Here is a 16,541-nt window from a genome sequence, read left to right as displayed (position 1 = left end):
GAAAAAAGTGGTTTCTTTATATATTACTTATTGCTCTCTGCTTTGCTTGTTTAACTTCAGTGTGGAACAAAGGCTGACTTGGCTTTTACAATGTAATTTGCAATTTCATCATCCCTCTTTCATTTTTCTAGGCCAGAGTAGAGTTTGACAGGCCACTGGCAGACTGTTGAAACAAAGAAATTTAGTGCCGAAGACTGAACATAATCCAATTTAAAGGTCAAGTCCACCCCAGGAAAATGCTGACTTGAATAAATAGAGAAAAATCAAACTAGTATAGTGCTGAAAATATCATCAAAATCGGATGTAAAATAAGGAAGTTATGACATTTTAAAATTTCGCTTATTTTTCACAAAACAGTGATATGCACAACTAGGTGGGTCAGTCGATGATGTCCATCACTCACTATTTCTTTTGTTTTTATTGTTTGAATTATACAATATTTCATTTTTTATAGATTTGACAATAAGGAGCAACTTGACTGAAACATATAGTATTAAACAATAGTATTAAACAATGCTAATGCCACATGTTCAGGGAGGAATTAATCGTATCACTTGCCAATGACGAGAAAAGTAGAATATTTCATATTTGACATAATAAAATACAAAAGAAATAGTGAGTGGATGACGTCATAGTCTCCTCATTTGCATACCAGCCAGGATGTGCATATAACTGTTTTGTGAAATTAAGCGAAACTTTAAAATGTCATAATTTTCTTATATTACATCCGATTTTGATGAAATTTTCAGTGTTATGCTTGTTGGATATTTCTTTTTATTCAAATCATCTTCTTGTTGGGCTGGACTTGTCCTTAAATTTCCAAAGTTTGATATGGTACAACAGTATATCAAGTGGGGCTTTGGAAATAGGATCGCTTCTCAATTTTCTTGCTTGAATTTATCATTCATGTTAAAATATCATTGCATTCTGTCTGGGTGCTGCCATATTCTTTTACAGTACTATGATTTTTTTTGCTGCTTGCCCAAGATGGTGCTAACGCCAACAGAGTTGGAAGTGGCACAACAAATGTGACACGCCCATATAGAATGCAACCATATCATCATATTCCAGTTTCCCATTGGTTGAGAGAAAGGTGCAAAATTCGATATCAAGTTTAGTTTTATTATTGATACAAAATTTAGTTCAATTGGTTAAATTTGAAAGTTTTCTTTTACTCTGAATTTCTTTATGTATTTCTTTATTTACTTATTCATCCAGTCAATGCAGAAATATCACTGGTTGGAGCTGGTAAAAAGAAAACTGGGGTGACACAGGGCTACATTTTTCCCCTCTGCTTCTGTCTGCACTTACATTTTCTCTTCATTCTCTCTTTCATACCAATCTTGGCTACATCAAATAAATACAAAGGACATGGCATGTACGAGTGATTGCAATTTTTTTATTCCTCAAGAAACATATCTTTGGAATAAAGAAAACAAAACAAAAACAAACCAAAAAGAAGGTTGAGAGACAAAAAGGAAAGATAATCTTACACAACTACAATGCACTCTAAGACTCTTGCAAGAAGAGTAATCAAAGAAAAACTAGGTAAAGACATCACAAATGTCTAATTCATCACAAAACACAAAAAAAACATGGAATAAATAACATTTCGGTCCTAAAATTTGAAGAGGAAACAAAAACAAGACACATTGGACATTTCCTCATACTGATAATCTGTGCACTTTATCTTTCTCTCTTGCATACTCTCTCTTTCTCTCTCTCTCTCTCTCACACTACATTATACTCAACCAATTTATTAAGTTAAACCACACTAGGAAAAAAAAAATCTTGAAAGATTTACAAATAAATGGAAATGTACATGACCTACACATAGTTTGTGTCTACTTTCATTAACATCCAATTTCAATTAAAATCACATTCAAATCATGTGATAGAATTTGTCTCTTCTAAAATGTGTTATTTACAGTTGTAACCATTCGTTAAAGTCATGTGCTTCATATCATATGAGATCATAAATTTACACTACTTCCAAAGACAACAATGCACAATAAGTACAGATATTTTTATTTTTGATTGAACGCAAGAATAAAAAATAAAAGAAAAAAAATAAACCTATCATACACTTGCACACATGTTTGCTAGTCACATTATACAAGGTTTGTTTTAATCAAGAGAAACATCAGTGAATGAGGCTTTCAATATATAAAAAAAATCTTCCTTTTGTCTTCTTAATTTATCAAGATGAGGTTGCAAATTAACTCTCGAATCGACATATATATATATATATATACTTCATGATTTAATAATGTTTCATTTGCATTGTACAGATTTTAAGTCAACTGATAGAATACATTAATTTAAAAAAGAATGAATTGACTTGCAACATAATTTCAGGTAGCCATTTTCATATCTTTAATGTCAAAATGACTAATTCAACAAATAAACCAGCTTCGGTTTGGGAATTTACAACTATGTATTAAGTATAACATTATAGCATGTTTTTAGTAAGAACTGACAGTTGAATTGATTATTTTTTTAGTTCTCTTTATATTATAATTTGGATACATTTTTTTTCCAGAAAAAAAAGCAGACTGGATTGGATAAACATTACCCTGTGTGAAAATAAACTTAAAACGAAAGACAAAACAGATTTTATCAGAGTGTACACAACAATGGATTTGAACAGTTTTTGCTGCTAAATGTCAGATACATATATTGAAAAAGAAATATACAGCCCCCCCCCCCCCCCGAACTGCATGGATCTACTTCTTAGGTGGGCATGGAATTACACAAAATAGAAGGGAGAATAAAGGAAGAGTTGGTCCACTGTTGACACTTATTTTTGGTCCTCATATTACTAAATTATTTCAACACCATAAATTTCTAAAACTGAAGTGCAATTGTAAGTTGAAAAAGATTATTTTCTCATGGAAATTGGGCTGAGATAGTTTCCCAAGAATTGTGATTAATGGCCATAAAGGTGAAAAGAAATGTTTGATAATATTACCAAAGATTGTAATTCTCACGTGCATATACCTAGATGGATAGATCGAGGTATTTATACTAAAAGTTTGATAGAGAGATTGTCTTGTTTAAAGATATCACATGATCATCAAACATAAAAGTTCTATATATTTAACATTTATAATTGCTCATTTTCATGGTTAATTGTGTAAAACTAGAAAAATCTACTGAATATGAAATCCAAAGTATAAAACTGCCAATATGACAATATATATATGCAAATGTACATATCTATACACATGTATACATATATTGCCACATACACGAGGGAACTATGCAATGACAAAAAATGCTTTGAGTTATAAAAACTGCCATATTTACAAATTTACAAACAGCAAATCTCCCCCAAAAGCATAAAAATAAAATAAATGAATAATAAGTCTTAACCAGGTGCACTGAATGTGCATTTCAACATACAAAACACAAAAGTTGGTGCAAAAATTCTATGTGGGTGGGGGAAGTGTCATATTTAAATAAATAATGAAAGATTTTTTTTTACCATCTCAGAAAAACAACATTTAAATCCAACAATGGATAATAGTAGATAAGAACATGAAGTGAAATGTATGATACATGATTGCACTTTGCTTCAAAATCTTATAAAATATTCTTAATTTTAATAATAACAATAAGGGACGACGAAAGAGAAGTTGGATACATAACAATTAGAAAGATAGAAAATCGCTTGCATGAAATCAAGACATGTACATGTACCTAAGTTTCTTGTTTTAACTAAAAGGGTAAAGTCATACTTACCGGTACCTTCCCTTAAACAAATGTTCTAACTTTGAAAAAGGTAGCAGCACTTAGTATAGAGTTTGTAAAGGGTCTTCAAAATCCAAGCCACTAATGAGTAAGGAATTTTTAAGAAGTAGTAAAAGTAAAAACTTCCGCTTTTTGTAACACTACCATGAAGAATCTAGTATGGAGCTTGATAGGTTTTATTATTATTTGGAAAAGAACAAAAACCAAGGGGAAATGGTATCAATCAAATATATTCTTATATAGATTTCAGAAACACACCGAGGAGGAATCCAACCATGTTTTTATATTCTATTTTCAATTCCTTTCCTTATTATTTGATAAAAGAAAAATAATTACAAAACTGATCAGGAAGTCCAATATTTTGTATAATTGTGTATCCATTGATAAGGTAAGTGTTAGGCACTAAATCAGCAATAATACTTTTATCCTGAAATAACATCATTTCAGTGTAAAGAAAAATGGTAAACTAATATGGACATTGCTACCCTATATAAAGACAAGCTGCCAAAAACACAAAGAATCTAATGCAGACAAATCATAACTTAATTGAGTGTATAAATAAAATAAATAGAAATATCCCTGCTCGCCGGACAAATATATTCAAGACAGCATATCGAGTCACAGAATAAATAGAAATATATGTGTGATGTTTCTGGCCTTCCATTCAATTACACCATGCAGCTCTATATGCATTGCTCACAGTAACTTCATTAACAAAAGACACTTCATCGCATAGGTCTGCAACATTAACATTAATGTCCATTTGTACAATACTTCTGACTGCAGACATTTTCTTGATATTGATTTCTTTTCAATTTTAATGAAATAAATTCTTTGAAACAAGTATTCCAAAAGTGAGATGAAAAAAAAATCGATTGAAATCTATTAAAAGAGGATATAATGACAATGGAAAATATCAATTCCAGGTCAGGCTTGTCTATCATATGGTTAACGCTTTTTAGTTGCAGGTATTTTCTTTTGGCATGTAAAGAATCTAACTGCAGTATTCATTTTTAGTAAAAAATAAATGAAAAAAAAAATCACAAATTTAACAGCTGCAATTCAGGGTTTGAAAAAAAAAAGACAGGAAAGTTCATCATTTCAGTAAGGAGTCAGAATTTTAATTAGAATGATCTTGGTCCACTTATTTAATGCTAAATATTTAATGTAGTCAATTCTATACATTGAATTTATCATCTTTAGTAAACATACAAGTTTCTTGTAACACTACAATTTCTGTAAAAATTATCTCTGGACTTCAATTATACACAAAGTTCTACCATGATCATTCAAGTACCAAAATAGAAATTTAGAAGTCAATTCTGTTGTCACAATTAACATGATTTAGAATAAGTAATGACTTGATTTATTTGGAGTTATGAATGACCTTAATGCATTTATGTAAAACCTTATAGGGATTTTAAACAAATCATCCGATCCCTGACCCCCCAGCTTTAAATATGATAATCTGTTAAAAAGTTCATGAAAATATTAAGAAAATATTCAAACTTCCGAAATTCTGCTCCTAAAGTACACTGTATCATGAATTCTTCATGGATTGAGCAAGAATACTTTTCTGAATGACGAAACCTTAATCCATGCATCAATGGATCTTTATGCATTGCAGATTTGTTGCATCCCTAAACTTGTTTCCTCGATGAAGTTTCTCTTCTCCATATCCAATAACTCGTTCACCTGTCACGTCCACAGGCAATCATGACACCTCTAGCCTAAAACATTGCAACTGCATAAAGCTGTATTTTGAATCTTTCACCCATCTGACCTGTTTGCTGTTTCATCGAATATCATACAGCTCACTCCTATCATCTCGACTAGCTACGAACTACAGAAATCAATGCTGGATTGAAGAACGAAGACTACAGGCTAACGCAGGAATGGAACATTCAGAAGTCTGATATATGAATCTCTGCACACTAAATACATCCAACTCGGATCAATGCACCATCAAATGAGATTGCAAACGTCCTCAGCAAGGCTTTATTTTACCCTCTTCTTTCACTCTCGACCCTCGTTACTGTTACGAGAAGAAAGAGGTAGCGGTACCCTCTCACTGCCGCTAGGTCAGCCAGCCAGTCACCGTACAAGGGGCAAAGGTCATTTAGTAGCCTTATCTAGGTCCATTGTTCTCTGCCTGAGTAGGTGCATTTCTCGCATGTAATTCTCGTATTCTCGCTGCATCTCGTACATGCGCTCCGTAAGCTCCTGTGAACCAAGGAGGGTCAAAGAGAAAAGGGAAAACATGGTTAAGGCACCGAGTGAGGAATTGCAATACAGAGGTACATGGTTGACAAACAAATTTGGGGTCAACAATGATGACGATCTAGAGAAAAATGACGATGATGACAACAATGTCATCAACAAAAAATATATATTACAAGTATGCAACTACCTAAATCGATGGTGCTCAAAGTACTCCACCCCCTGAGCAGGACAACAAATCACATTGCCCGATATAACTTCAGATTTGATGTTGTCAGTGTCAAACATAACAGCATAATAATTGAATGAACAAATCTGGACAATTGCTCTTCATGACTCTCCTGAATCACCATAGAAAAATTGTAAAATATCTTATAAAACAAATAAAAAACAAATATTTCATTTCTGTCTGCGCCTAATTCCCTTTTGCTTTTACAACATAAATGAAGTAAGCACCAGTTATGTAAGGCATTTATCTTTAGTATATTAACCTCTACAAAACAGATGGAATGTGAATAAACAGAGAATTGTAAATTCACTTACATTTTTCCTCCTAGCAAGTAATTCAGCATTGCCATTGAGTTCTGCATTGTGATGTGTAAGGCCAGTTAAGTGTTCAAGGAGCACTGATTGCTCAGATCTTTGCTCTGAGGCAAGAGAAAAAAACAATAACCATACAATAGTTATCGAAATCAAGGGATATGATTGGCTGCATTACATGGACACCCAAAAATTATGAATAACATATGTGAAGAATTTTAATGTGGTTTGTTTACACATTCTTAAAACAACATTAAAATGTTAATCTGCACTTTTATCTAAAGTATGGACAAAACAGAACATTTTGTCATAGAATGTGTGAACAAAAGCTAATTAAATTTCACAATAATTTGTTAAAATTTTAATGATTAAGTAATCGTTTGAGAGCATTTGATTTGAGAATAACTCACTTTTTGCATAGACCACAGATCGGATTATCTCAGGGAAAGGGCTCAATGAAAAATATATGTGAATATTTGTCAAGGTATGTTCACACATGCTGAAACATTCTCAAGGCGTTTCACAAGCACTTCATCAAAAGTGTGAACAAACATTTTTTAAAGATTCAGTCGTGGAGTGTGTGTTAATCAAATATTCATAATTCTTTATTTTTATGATTTAACTTCATAATGAGTTGTACTCGCACCTGCCAAGTATCTATGGTACGACTCTGAGACGACCTCCCATCCAGGCCAGGAGTAGAGACGATTGTTCATTATCATAGGCTTGTGTCTGCTATTATGCTGTGTTGATGGAACAGATGGCAACATCGATGATGACAAGGAGGATGACGATGGCGTGGGTGAAGGCTGATGGTGGTGGTGATGATGGAGGTGATGCCTGCTGGAGGTTGATGACGATGACGATGATGAGGATGACGTTGGTGGAATGGTGTGATAGTCACGTTTAGCTGCTGAATCGTTCTGAGACGAGTTTGAACTTGCACCTGGAAAGAGAAAGAGAAACAAGTTTTTGAATTTTACAGCATCCCTATATCCTTCCTGATCAGAACTATGAAAAATTCATGTTTCTTTTTCTCCCCTTTCAATTCAATCATTATCACTTCACTATCCAACAATCCTATTCAGGGCTATGTGGTGATCTGTAAGCCTCTTCCGCCTTATAAATATCACCAAAGTTGAAAAGATCAAATAAACAACTTGTAATTGCCATTTTAAAGAAGACTGTGTTTTGAATCTTAACGACCCTACAAATCTTGGGAAAAAAGAAAAGATTTTGATTTTTTTTCTATCACATTTTTAAGTCCATCTTGAATTTACCACTTTCACATCCAGCTTCCATCATCTACATCACATACCTTTCTTTTGATTGAGTTTCTCCTGAGTAGATCTCAGCACCGATTGATGGAACTCCTGAGCAAAACCATCTGAGATGGGGGTTGAATTTTGCCTCGAGGTGTTGAGGAATGACGAGATGGTGAACGGTGACGGCTGCTTCAGCACAGTCTCCGACGTTGATGACGACGACGAAGATGATGTAACGTCCGACCTCCGACGGTAGCTAGCCAGTTCTCCATTCATAACCTCTTGCTTGATTTCCTTCTTCAGCTGCACACCATCTACGGCCTTCGTCGGTAACATGCTACCACCACCTACCGGAGGCGCCGTTTTCAGTAGCTGTTGGTTGTTATTGGAGGCGGTACCCGGTGTTGATGATGTCGAGGAGTCATCGGTGCTCGGGGAATGTGCATTGTGATTGGTTGTTTGGGGCGCTGCTCCAGCAGTGGAACCCGGGACTGTTCCTGGAGGTACAGGTGCGGTGGACGATTTGTCGTCGATCTGGAGGTGGTTGAGTGGGGTCTGCAGACCAGGGTGAGAGTTGATGTAAGGAGAACCCTCTTTGCCCTCCTGCAACCGCCGTTGGAGCACTGCATCCATTGCTAAATCGGATGAAACCCGAAGACTTTGTTTAGAAACGTATTCATCGAACTCACGTCAGAGCTAGTAAAATCCCCACACTGCACACAACTAATTAACATATCAATTTAGTATTGTCAAGCTTTTGACAACATATTTCATTAAGGATACCATCTCCTTATGTAGAGAATACCCTGCAGTGATCATATCAATTCTTTACACAACATAGCCACAAAAAGTAATGGTAAATGGTGGTGATTTTTTACCTGATTGCTATTAAAGAAAGCATGAATGCTTGTAAGCAAGCAACCAGAGGACCGGCAGCTTAAAGTCCTCTCCGAGGGACCTGGTAATAAGGATTAATGCCTTAACAAAGTGGGAATCCAACCCAGGTCATCGGGATGCGAAACCCCCGCTCTACTGACTGAGCTTTCGCTACAAAAATAGCAGTAGGAAAAGAAGACTACCAGTGTTGCTTGTTAATGTCAGGATCAGGTGACAAAACTAGCAAATAACGTAATGGTACCTACCTGGGCTGTGGGCGTCGGCACTGTTAGGCTGTGGTGCATCACCATCTTTTGTGTCTCTTTTCACCTTTCTTTCTCTATCGGCTTCTACAGCTTTCTTAGCATTGGCCATGGCTGAAAGTGTTACAGAAGAAATAGGACAATATCAACAGATGTTCTTGAAGTAAACATCTCTAAATATAAAACCTAAAGTAGCCAGATTCCTTCCACTATAACGAGTTGGGTTGATAATACATAACAGGTAGATAAGCATGGATGGCCTGTTGTACAAAATCGTTCAATTAACATCAACTGCAAAGCAAAGCAAAGCAGCAAGTTTAAGGATTGAATGAACGCCTCCAACTGATGGCAACAAACAATAGAAAGTTTTGTGGAACAGGATCAATAACTGAAGCCTAACCTTGAAATAGAGAACAAACAATATCAGGTCACGACACATTGCTTCTTTTGACTTTTCTTGTATATCTTTGTGACTATACTAGACAGGATTTACAACAGAAATCCGCAGGACGCCAGAGGTTCACAGCATTTTGACAGAGAAACAAAATCACAGGGAATGTATGTACAAGAATTGACATGATGTTCTCAAATAGTTTATCTGATCAGTTCATCAGTGTCCTCACCTTGTCTCTTTTCCTGCGTGAGAGTGTCCAGACCAAAGATACGAAGAAAGCGGCACTTGTGAGGGTAATTGAGCTCCTTCTGAAAGTCATCCTGGGTAAGGGGTGCAGCAGGGGGTAAGACAGGGGGCTGGGGAGCCACCTTGGATACCTTGGCAGGGGGCAGGTCCTCCCCGTAGATCCGCCTCCTCTTCCGCCTCTGCTCTCGTCGCACTTCTGTAAAAAGCAATGAGTTTGGAAAAGGAAGAATGATTATCGGCATCATTAAAAAAAAAACTTGGATAAAAGAATATCCCTCCAGTGGATAAATAAGCCATCATCTGATTTTGTCATGTGATGCATTTAGATGAGGACTCTTTCAGAATTCATGTCCAGAAAATCTTCTTTTTTTTTTGGGGGGGGGGGCAAATTTGGGGATATGTTTCTTCTCATTTTACTGCTACTGATAAACACATTTCCAAGGTCGATTTTCCAATATTAACATTTAATAATAAAGAAATACAATTGTTACCTCTCCTGTCTTTATGTGTAATCAATCCAATGGTATTGAGGAATCCAAACTTCTTCTCATTGCTATCCATCTTCAGTCTCGAACGTTTGATGATGCGCATCATCCGTCTACGATACCGCTCCTGCTTATCTTCCAGCTCCTCCTCACTGTCCGATTCGCTCTCACTCGAGGCATAGACGCCATTACGCCTCTCCTCACCCTTCCTTTTCTCCTCCAGATCCAGCTTACTGATGGCCGGATCAGAGTTCGAACGGTTCATGTGACCCGGGAGGGCGTCCCGTATATGCTGATTGCGGTAGAACTCGTGGAAATGTCGGGTGAACTCGGCGTGCGGGTGGCTTAAGTCATACGGTCCCAACTGCGCCTGGTTCTTCAAGAGAGTCTGTGCATGGCGCAACGGGTCTTTGTCCTCCACATTTGAATTAAGAGGTACATGGCTACCTGATTTGCTATTACTGTTGCTGCTGCTACCACTGCTGGCACTATGAGTTTGCTGTAACCGTCTGTGATCGCTGGGGATTCGTTCCGCATGTTTGCTATCGTTATGTAACGTTCTTGACGGGGGCAAGCGTTCATAATCCACTGTTCTATGATTGTTGTAAGCACTGTGCTTGTTGTGACCCTCGTGGGTGGTGGGGTGTGGCAAGCCATGGGCGGATGACCCGTGGGATGATCCATGAGATGACCCGTGGGATGATCCATGAGATGACCCGTGGGTTGACCCATGGGTTGACCCGTGGGTTGACCCATGGGTCGATCCATGGGATGATACATGCGCTGATAAGTGGGATGACCCATGTAGAGAGGTCAAGGGAGGTGGATGGTGACTGGAATGCTCTTCTCTCTGTCTCTCCCTGTGTTCAGCTTCATGCCTGAAAAAATTAATCAAAATAGTCCAGTAAAAAAATGTAAACATTTTCGTAATCTGTAATCTTATTTCAATAAGTCACATAATTCAACTACTTTATCAAAGTAGCTGGATTCCAGTTAAAAAAAAACAAATTCTTAAGTAATTCATTAAACATAATTTCATTGCCACTGAAATCATTTTCTAGTGCAAGATTCAATCACTTCACTGCTTTACAACGTGGTATTACATCTTTTTAAAAGGATTTAAAAACTGAGCCACTATAATACCACATCCTGAAATAATGCATGCTCTTATTCAAAGTCAAGACTATTTTAGACACTACCACCTGTCATACTAGTAAAGACATTTAAATGCTTCCTTCAGGTAGTTAATCGAAACATGTACTTAAAGGTCAAGTCCACCCCAGAAAAACATTTGACTTGAATCAATGAAGATAAAAAAAAGCATAACACTGAAACTTTCATAAAAATCGAATGCAAAACAAGAAAGTTATGACATTTAAAGTTTCGCTTATTTTTCACAAAACAGTTATATGCACAACTCAGTGATATGCAAATGAAAAAGTCAATGATGTCCCTCACTCACTATTTCTTTTGTTTTTTATTGTTTGGATTATACGATATTTCAATTTTTACAGATTTGACAATTAGGACCAAATTGGCTGATCCATAAAATGTTATAACAATGCTACATGTAAATTAACATTTTCAGGGAGGAATAAAATCTTTCTCACCTGACAATAATCAGATAATCTGATTATTTCACCTGACAATAATCAGATAATCTCATTATTTCATATTTCATATATCAGAATGCATTAGAAATAGTGAGTTGGTCATGTCATCATTCCCCTTATTTGCATACAGACCAGGATGAGCATATAACTGTTTTGTGAAATTAAGCGAAACTGTAAAAATGTCATAACTTTCTTATTTTACATCCGATTTTGATGAAATTTTCAGTTTTAAGCGTGTTTTTATTTTAAAATTTTTATTCAAATCTACTTTTTCTTGGGGTCAACGAGTTCTTTAAGGAACCTGTCCATAAAACTCACCTGCCTTTAACAACCACTTTCATTCTTGCCTTGCGCATTCTTTACAGACAGATGTAATTGCAAATACAATTTAATTCGACTATTTCCATTTATGACACGTTTTATTTGTTTCTTCTTACCTTTCAGCAATCTTCCTGTCTTGTTGTAGTAATAGCTCCCTCTCGTGGTGAGCTTTACGCTCCCTGTCTGACAGGTAACGTGTAGCATCATGGGAAGGTATATCCTGTAACAAATAAAAAAATAAAAGATGTATTACCTATCTTCATAGATGATAAAGATTATTTGCACCAGCTTGACTATAAAAGCCATTCTGTATTGGATTTAATACTGATCAAATTGGCAACAGTTATATCAGTCTGAAAATCGGGACATAAATCTTATTTACAGTTAGATGGATTCATGATTTTTCTGATCTTGACTCACTTTTATCTCATCAGATTTTTAGATAAAGAATAAAATAATATTTGTGGAAACTACATAATGTCTGTGTGCATCTTAACTTTACAAAAAATTGCATCTAAAATTTATCAGGCTATGAACCTTATCAAGACTTGTTGAGTCAAATCACAAATTCATTCATAACTGTCCTGAAAGCTTATGCAGCCAAGACTTACTCTGTGCTGGGAGTAATTGGTAGGGGATTCCTGATTGTGGTGATGGTCCTCCCGTCCGCTACGGGGTGTATGACGGTGTTTGTCACTCCACCTGTCCTCCCTGTCTGCCTTCTTCAGGAGGGGTAGGGGGCCTTGGTCCTGGGGAGAGTGTTTGCTGGACCCCACCGAGGAATGCGACTGGGGTCGTCGGGAACCTGAGGAATCTAAAGACGATGGAGAAGAGAGAAGACCAAATAAAAATAATTATAACGAGAACTTCGACCAGACCTGCCATTTCAATCATCTTTAAAGAAAAATTACTGAGAAATCAGTGAGGTCCTTTTCATATGTACATTCCAAATGCAGATTATGAATGGATTAGAGAGAGAAATCAGGGAGGTCCTTTTCATATGTACATTCCAAATGCAGATTATGAATGGATTAGAGAGATGTCCAAATTTCATTGTGAATCAATAGCAATATCCTCCCTCTTCTCCCATCCCTCTCCATTTCACTGCTTCCCTCCTCCACCTCCTCCTCCCCTCCCCTACCCCCTCCTCCTCCCCTCCCCCTCCTCCCCTTCCTCCTTCCCCCTCTCCTCCCTTCCACCTTGTCTTCCTCCCCTTCATTCACCCCATCACCACCACTAACGTGGACCTGTAGCACAAACCATAGCGCTTGTTCTAGATCTGATTTTTACGTTTGATTTCATAGATCATTACATGCAATGAAGCATACAAATCAAATGCAAGAACGACCGCTATTCTTTGTTTTATAGGTCCCCGATCTAGCAATAGCATCATCATCTTCATCGCATCATCGTAATGCATCCCATCATCCGACTTGTCCATCATGATCACCATCCTCACAACCACCATCAATGTCATCACCACCACCATCAATGTCATCACCACCACCATCAATGTCACCACCACCACCATCAATGTCGTCACCACTACCATCAATGTCATCACACCCACAATCAATGTCATCATCACCACCATCAATGTCATCACCACCACCATCAATGTCATCACCACCACCATCAATGTCGTCACCACCACCATCAATGTCATCACCACCACCATCAATGTCAACACCACCATCATTACGATCATCATCAAAGGAATGTACCTCTTGCTGGACTGCTGGAGTACCTCCTCTCATCGGCTCTACCCCTGTCATGATGGAGAGACCCTGAATCCCGTTCGCTTCTACTCCTCTCTCGGCTCTGCTCCAACCTCAACTCCTCCGCCCGTCGCTCTCGTTCCCTCTCTCGTTGTTGCTCCTGTAGCACCTTTTCTCTGTGATGAAATAAATACAAGTATATATCCCTTGTGAAAGACAATGTGCACAAGACGGAAATTTCCAAATTTGATCTTTGAAGATATTACTTACAGTTCTTTATGGTAAAGGTTATATAGAAGATTATAAGAGATTGAAATAAATTGCAAGGTAAAAAATATAAAATCATATTCTCATCATATTTTGGAAACAAATAAATGAACAACAAATTTGATTTTTTCCAATGATTTTGAATCAAGATTCAATATTTTGGTTGTTATGAAAAAAGCTATTTTGAGCTCATGGACAATACAATCATGAGATTAAATTGTAAGACTTCGGATATGACCGGACATTTTCTACTTGGACATTTTTTCATCTTAGATTTTATGATTTCACAAAGTTCAGTTTATGTAACTGTACCAGATCTAGATCCACAATGATATAGTGATACTTAACCTTGCTTGACAGACTTTCTCACGAAATCAGTGTTTTACTGCAACTACTTTCATTTAGCTTTAAAACCATATGAGGAAAAGGATTATATAAAGTCTTAGGCTTGAGGTGATTCTTGCAAATTTTCCAAGGGAGCAACTGCTGTTTAGAACAAATATCATGAAATCGTACTAAATGTGGGAAAAGACTAAACAATTATTAAAACAAAAGTGAAAGTGTACCTTTCTGCTGCAGTGATGGGGTTACCGAGTCCCCCAAACGACATAGCACCGGGCGAGAGGTGAGGCATCTGCATGGCGGCTTGAAGGTCCGCTGGGTAGCGTAGCCCTGTGAAGAGGGGGCTGATGGCTGGATGGGGGAACAGGGGTGCGTGGGGTGACCCCAGGGGGAGGAACGGAGGCCGCAGACCGGGGTAGGAAGCATACCGCTCAAAATGCTCTTCAGGTCTGTGGTGACGAAAGGGAAAATGAGAAAATGGTAAAGGAGTTATTTAACCTGTTGTCGACTGGAACCGAGTGGTTTGTGTACAAAGCCAATGGAAATGAAAGAAACTGGTCGTCGGTGGGTCTCAATTATTCCAAACTTTGCGCAATGGTGCCAAGTTCTGTACACTCTATCATGCATTGTTATCTTTATCCAAAACAAACAGAGACTGGACACTGGGAAAGAGAGTTGGAAACAATTATGAATGAACGCAATGACTTAAACATACTGGATCATCATCTGGATTTCAAAATAATCAATGATAATATGTTCAGATGGTAAGGACTGAAGAAGGGGGGGGGGCTTGAACAAGTCAATAGTTAGGGAAGGATGAATCATATTAGAACAGTTTCAATAAGAAAATGTAAATGACATATGATTGCACATCATAATAACATGTCAGCATTTTTCACCTCAAAGATCACACTGCTTGTCCTGTTATCCTGTAAAGAGTTAAAGTTCAATATCTTTATACATCCAGTACTCTATTCACATGACTTTCTGCCCCTTCATTTGTTACCAGTGTGTCTGTAGCCTGTGTTGGCTATTAAAGCAAACTATCAATTCATTGATGATATGGATGTAGCGATGTTTATTGTATTTTGTGTTGTATGGGCAGGGAAGGGGGGGGGGTATCTACTTCACTTATTTACCTTTTCTTAGATTAAATTCTCTCCCTGCCTCAAATTTATTTTGTGTTGTATGAGCAGGGGGGGGGGGAATCTACCTCACTTATTTACCTTTTCTTTAGCTTAAATGCTCTCCCTGCCTCAAAGCTCTCTCTCCCCCATGATCAAAATGCCTCCCTCCTCATTGCTCTTTCTATCTCTTTCTCTCCTCTCTTACATATTTTTTTCCTTATATATATATATATATATTTTCCTCTCCTTTAATATTCCTGTCTCTCCCTTGCTCAAATTCTTTCTCCCTCTCCCATCCCAAGTTGTAGGTCTGATCAGTCAGTCACCCTGGGGTGAAGGTTAAACCTTATTTCTGGCGGACGAACCTCGCTGATTGAATCCCAAACCGTGCATGAGGGTCTCTCCGCTTTTCCTCCTCCAACCGCGATCAACCTCGCTCAGACCAACTGATCGGGGAGGGCAGAAATTGGAAATTTGTCAACATGGGCAACGTGCGACATGCCCAAGTTGCAGCCCCTTCTGAAAATCCCAAGATCGAATATCCAGATTTTCAACAGACTATACCGATGCAGAGTGACATGTAGTCTAGATATGGTCAGGCCCAACTGAGCATATTGCTACGTAAATATTTCTATAGTGACGAGCTTATACATACATCTCAATGTATGGATCCTTATGTTGCTTTCAATTTAAAAAGATTCAAACTACAAAAGTAGAGCAAAAAAGCTTTGGTAATAGGGATAAGCTATAATTCTTCTTATTGTCTACTAACACCTGGGGCCCGTTGCAGAAATAGTTGCAATCGATTGCAACTCTAAAAATCATGCGTAACTTGATTTTCAACCAATCAACAGCGCGCATTTGGGACTTGCGATTGATTTTTTTATTCGCGTTTAAACGCAACTCTTTCTGCAAAGGACCCCAGGTCCTATTTTCTTGAGATTTTACTATGTCTATCTGGAGATTGGAAATAAATAAATAAATTGGAGAATCTAATATCCAGTGGATTCTATGCTTATCTAATTTCAAATATTATCATCATCATCATCCTCTTCCAATTCACCATAATCATCACCAACAGCTTCATTATCCTCATTATTCAATGATCTAC

At 37.3% G+C, this 16,541-nt stretch overlaps 1 protein-coding gene across 1 annotated transcript; it reads right to left on the bottom strand.

The window, feature by feature from the left end:
- Positions 1 to 2,138: 2,138 nt before the first annotated feature.
- On the bottom strand, positions 2,139 to 14,866 carry LOC129278541 (genetic suppressor element 1-like). Its single transcript, XM_054914691.2, has 11 exons — positions 14,528 to 14,866; positions 13,701 to 13,870; positions 12,588 to 12,790; positions 12,093 to 12,196; positions 10,049 to 10,920; positions 9,541 to 9,753; positions 8,921 to 9,031; positions 7,832 to 8,413; positions 7,160 to 7,459; positions 6,517 to 6,620; positions 2,139 to 5,976 (listed from the first exon to the last, which is right to left on the bottom strand). The coding sequence occupies exons 1-11, from the start codon at positions 14,599 to 14,601 to the stop codon at positions 5,869 to 5,871; spliced, it is 2,841 nt and encodes a 946-aa protein (XP_054770666.2). The 5' UTR covers positions 14,602 to 14,866; the 3' UTR covers positions 2,139 to 5,868.
- Positions 14,867 to 16,541: the final 1,675 nt, after the last annotated feature.

Source organism: Lytechinus pictus, chromosome 2 (assembly GCF_037042905.1).
Source record: "Lytechinus pictus isolate F3 Inbred chromosome 2, Lp3.0, whole genome shotgun sequence".
In the NCBI taxonomy this organism is placed as follows: Eukaryota; Metazoa; Echinodermata; class Echinoidea; order Temnopleuroida; family Toxopneustidae; genus Lytechinus; species Lytechinus pictus.
Note: the sequence above shows the minus strand (reverse complement) of the source record. Positions and strands in the feature narration are given on the sequence as shown.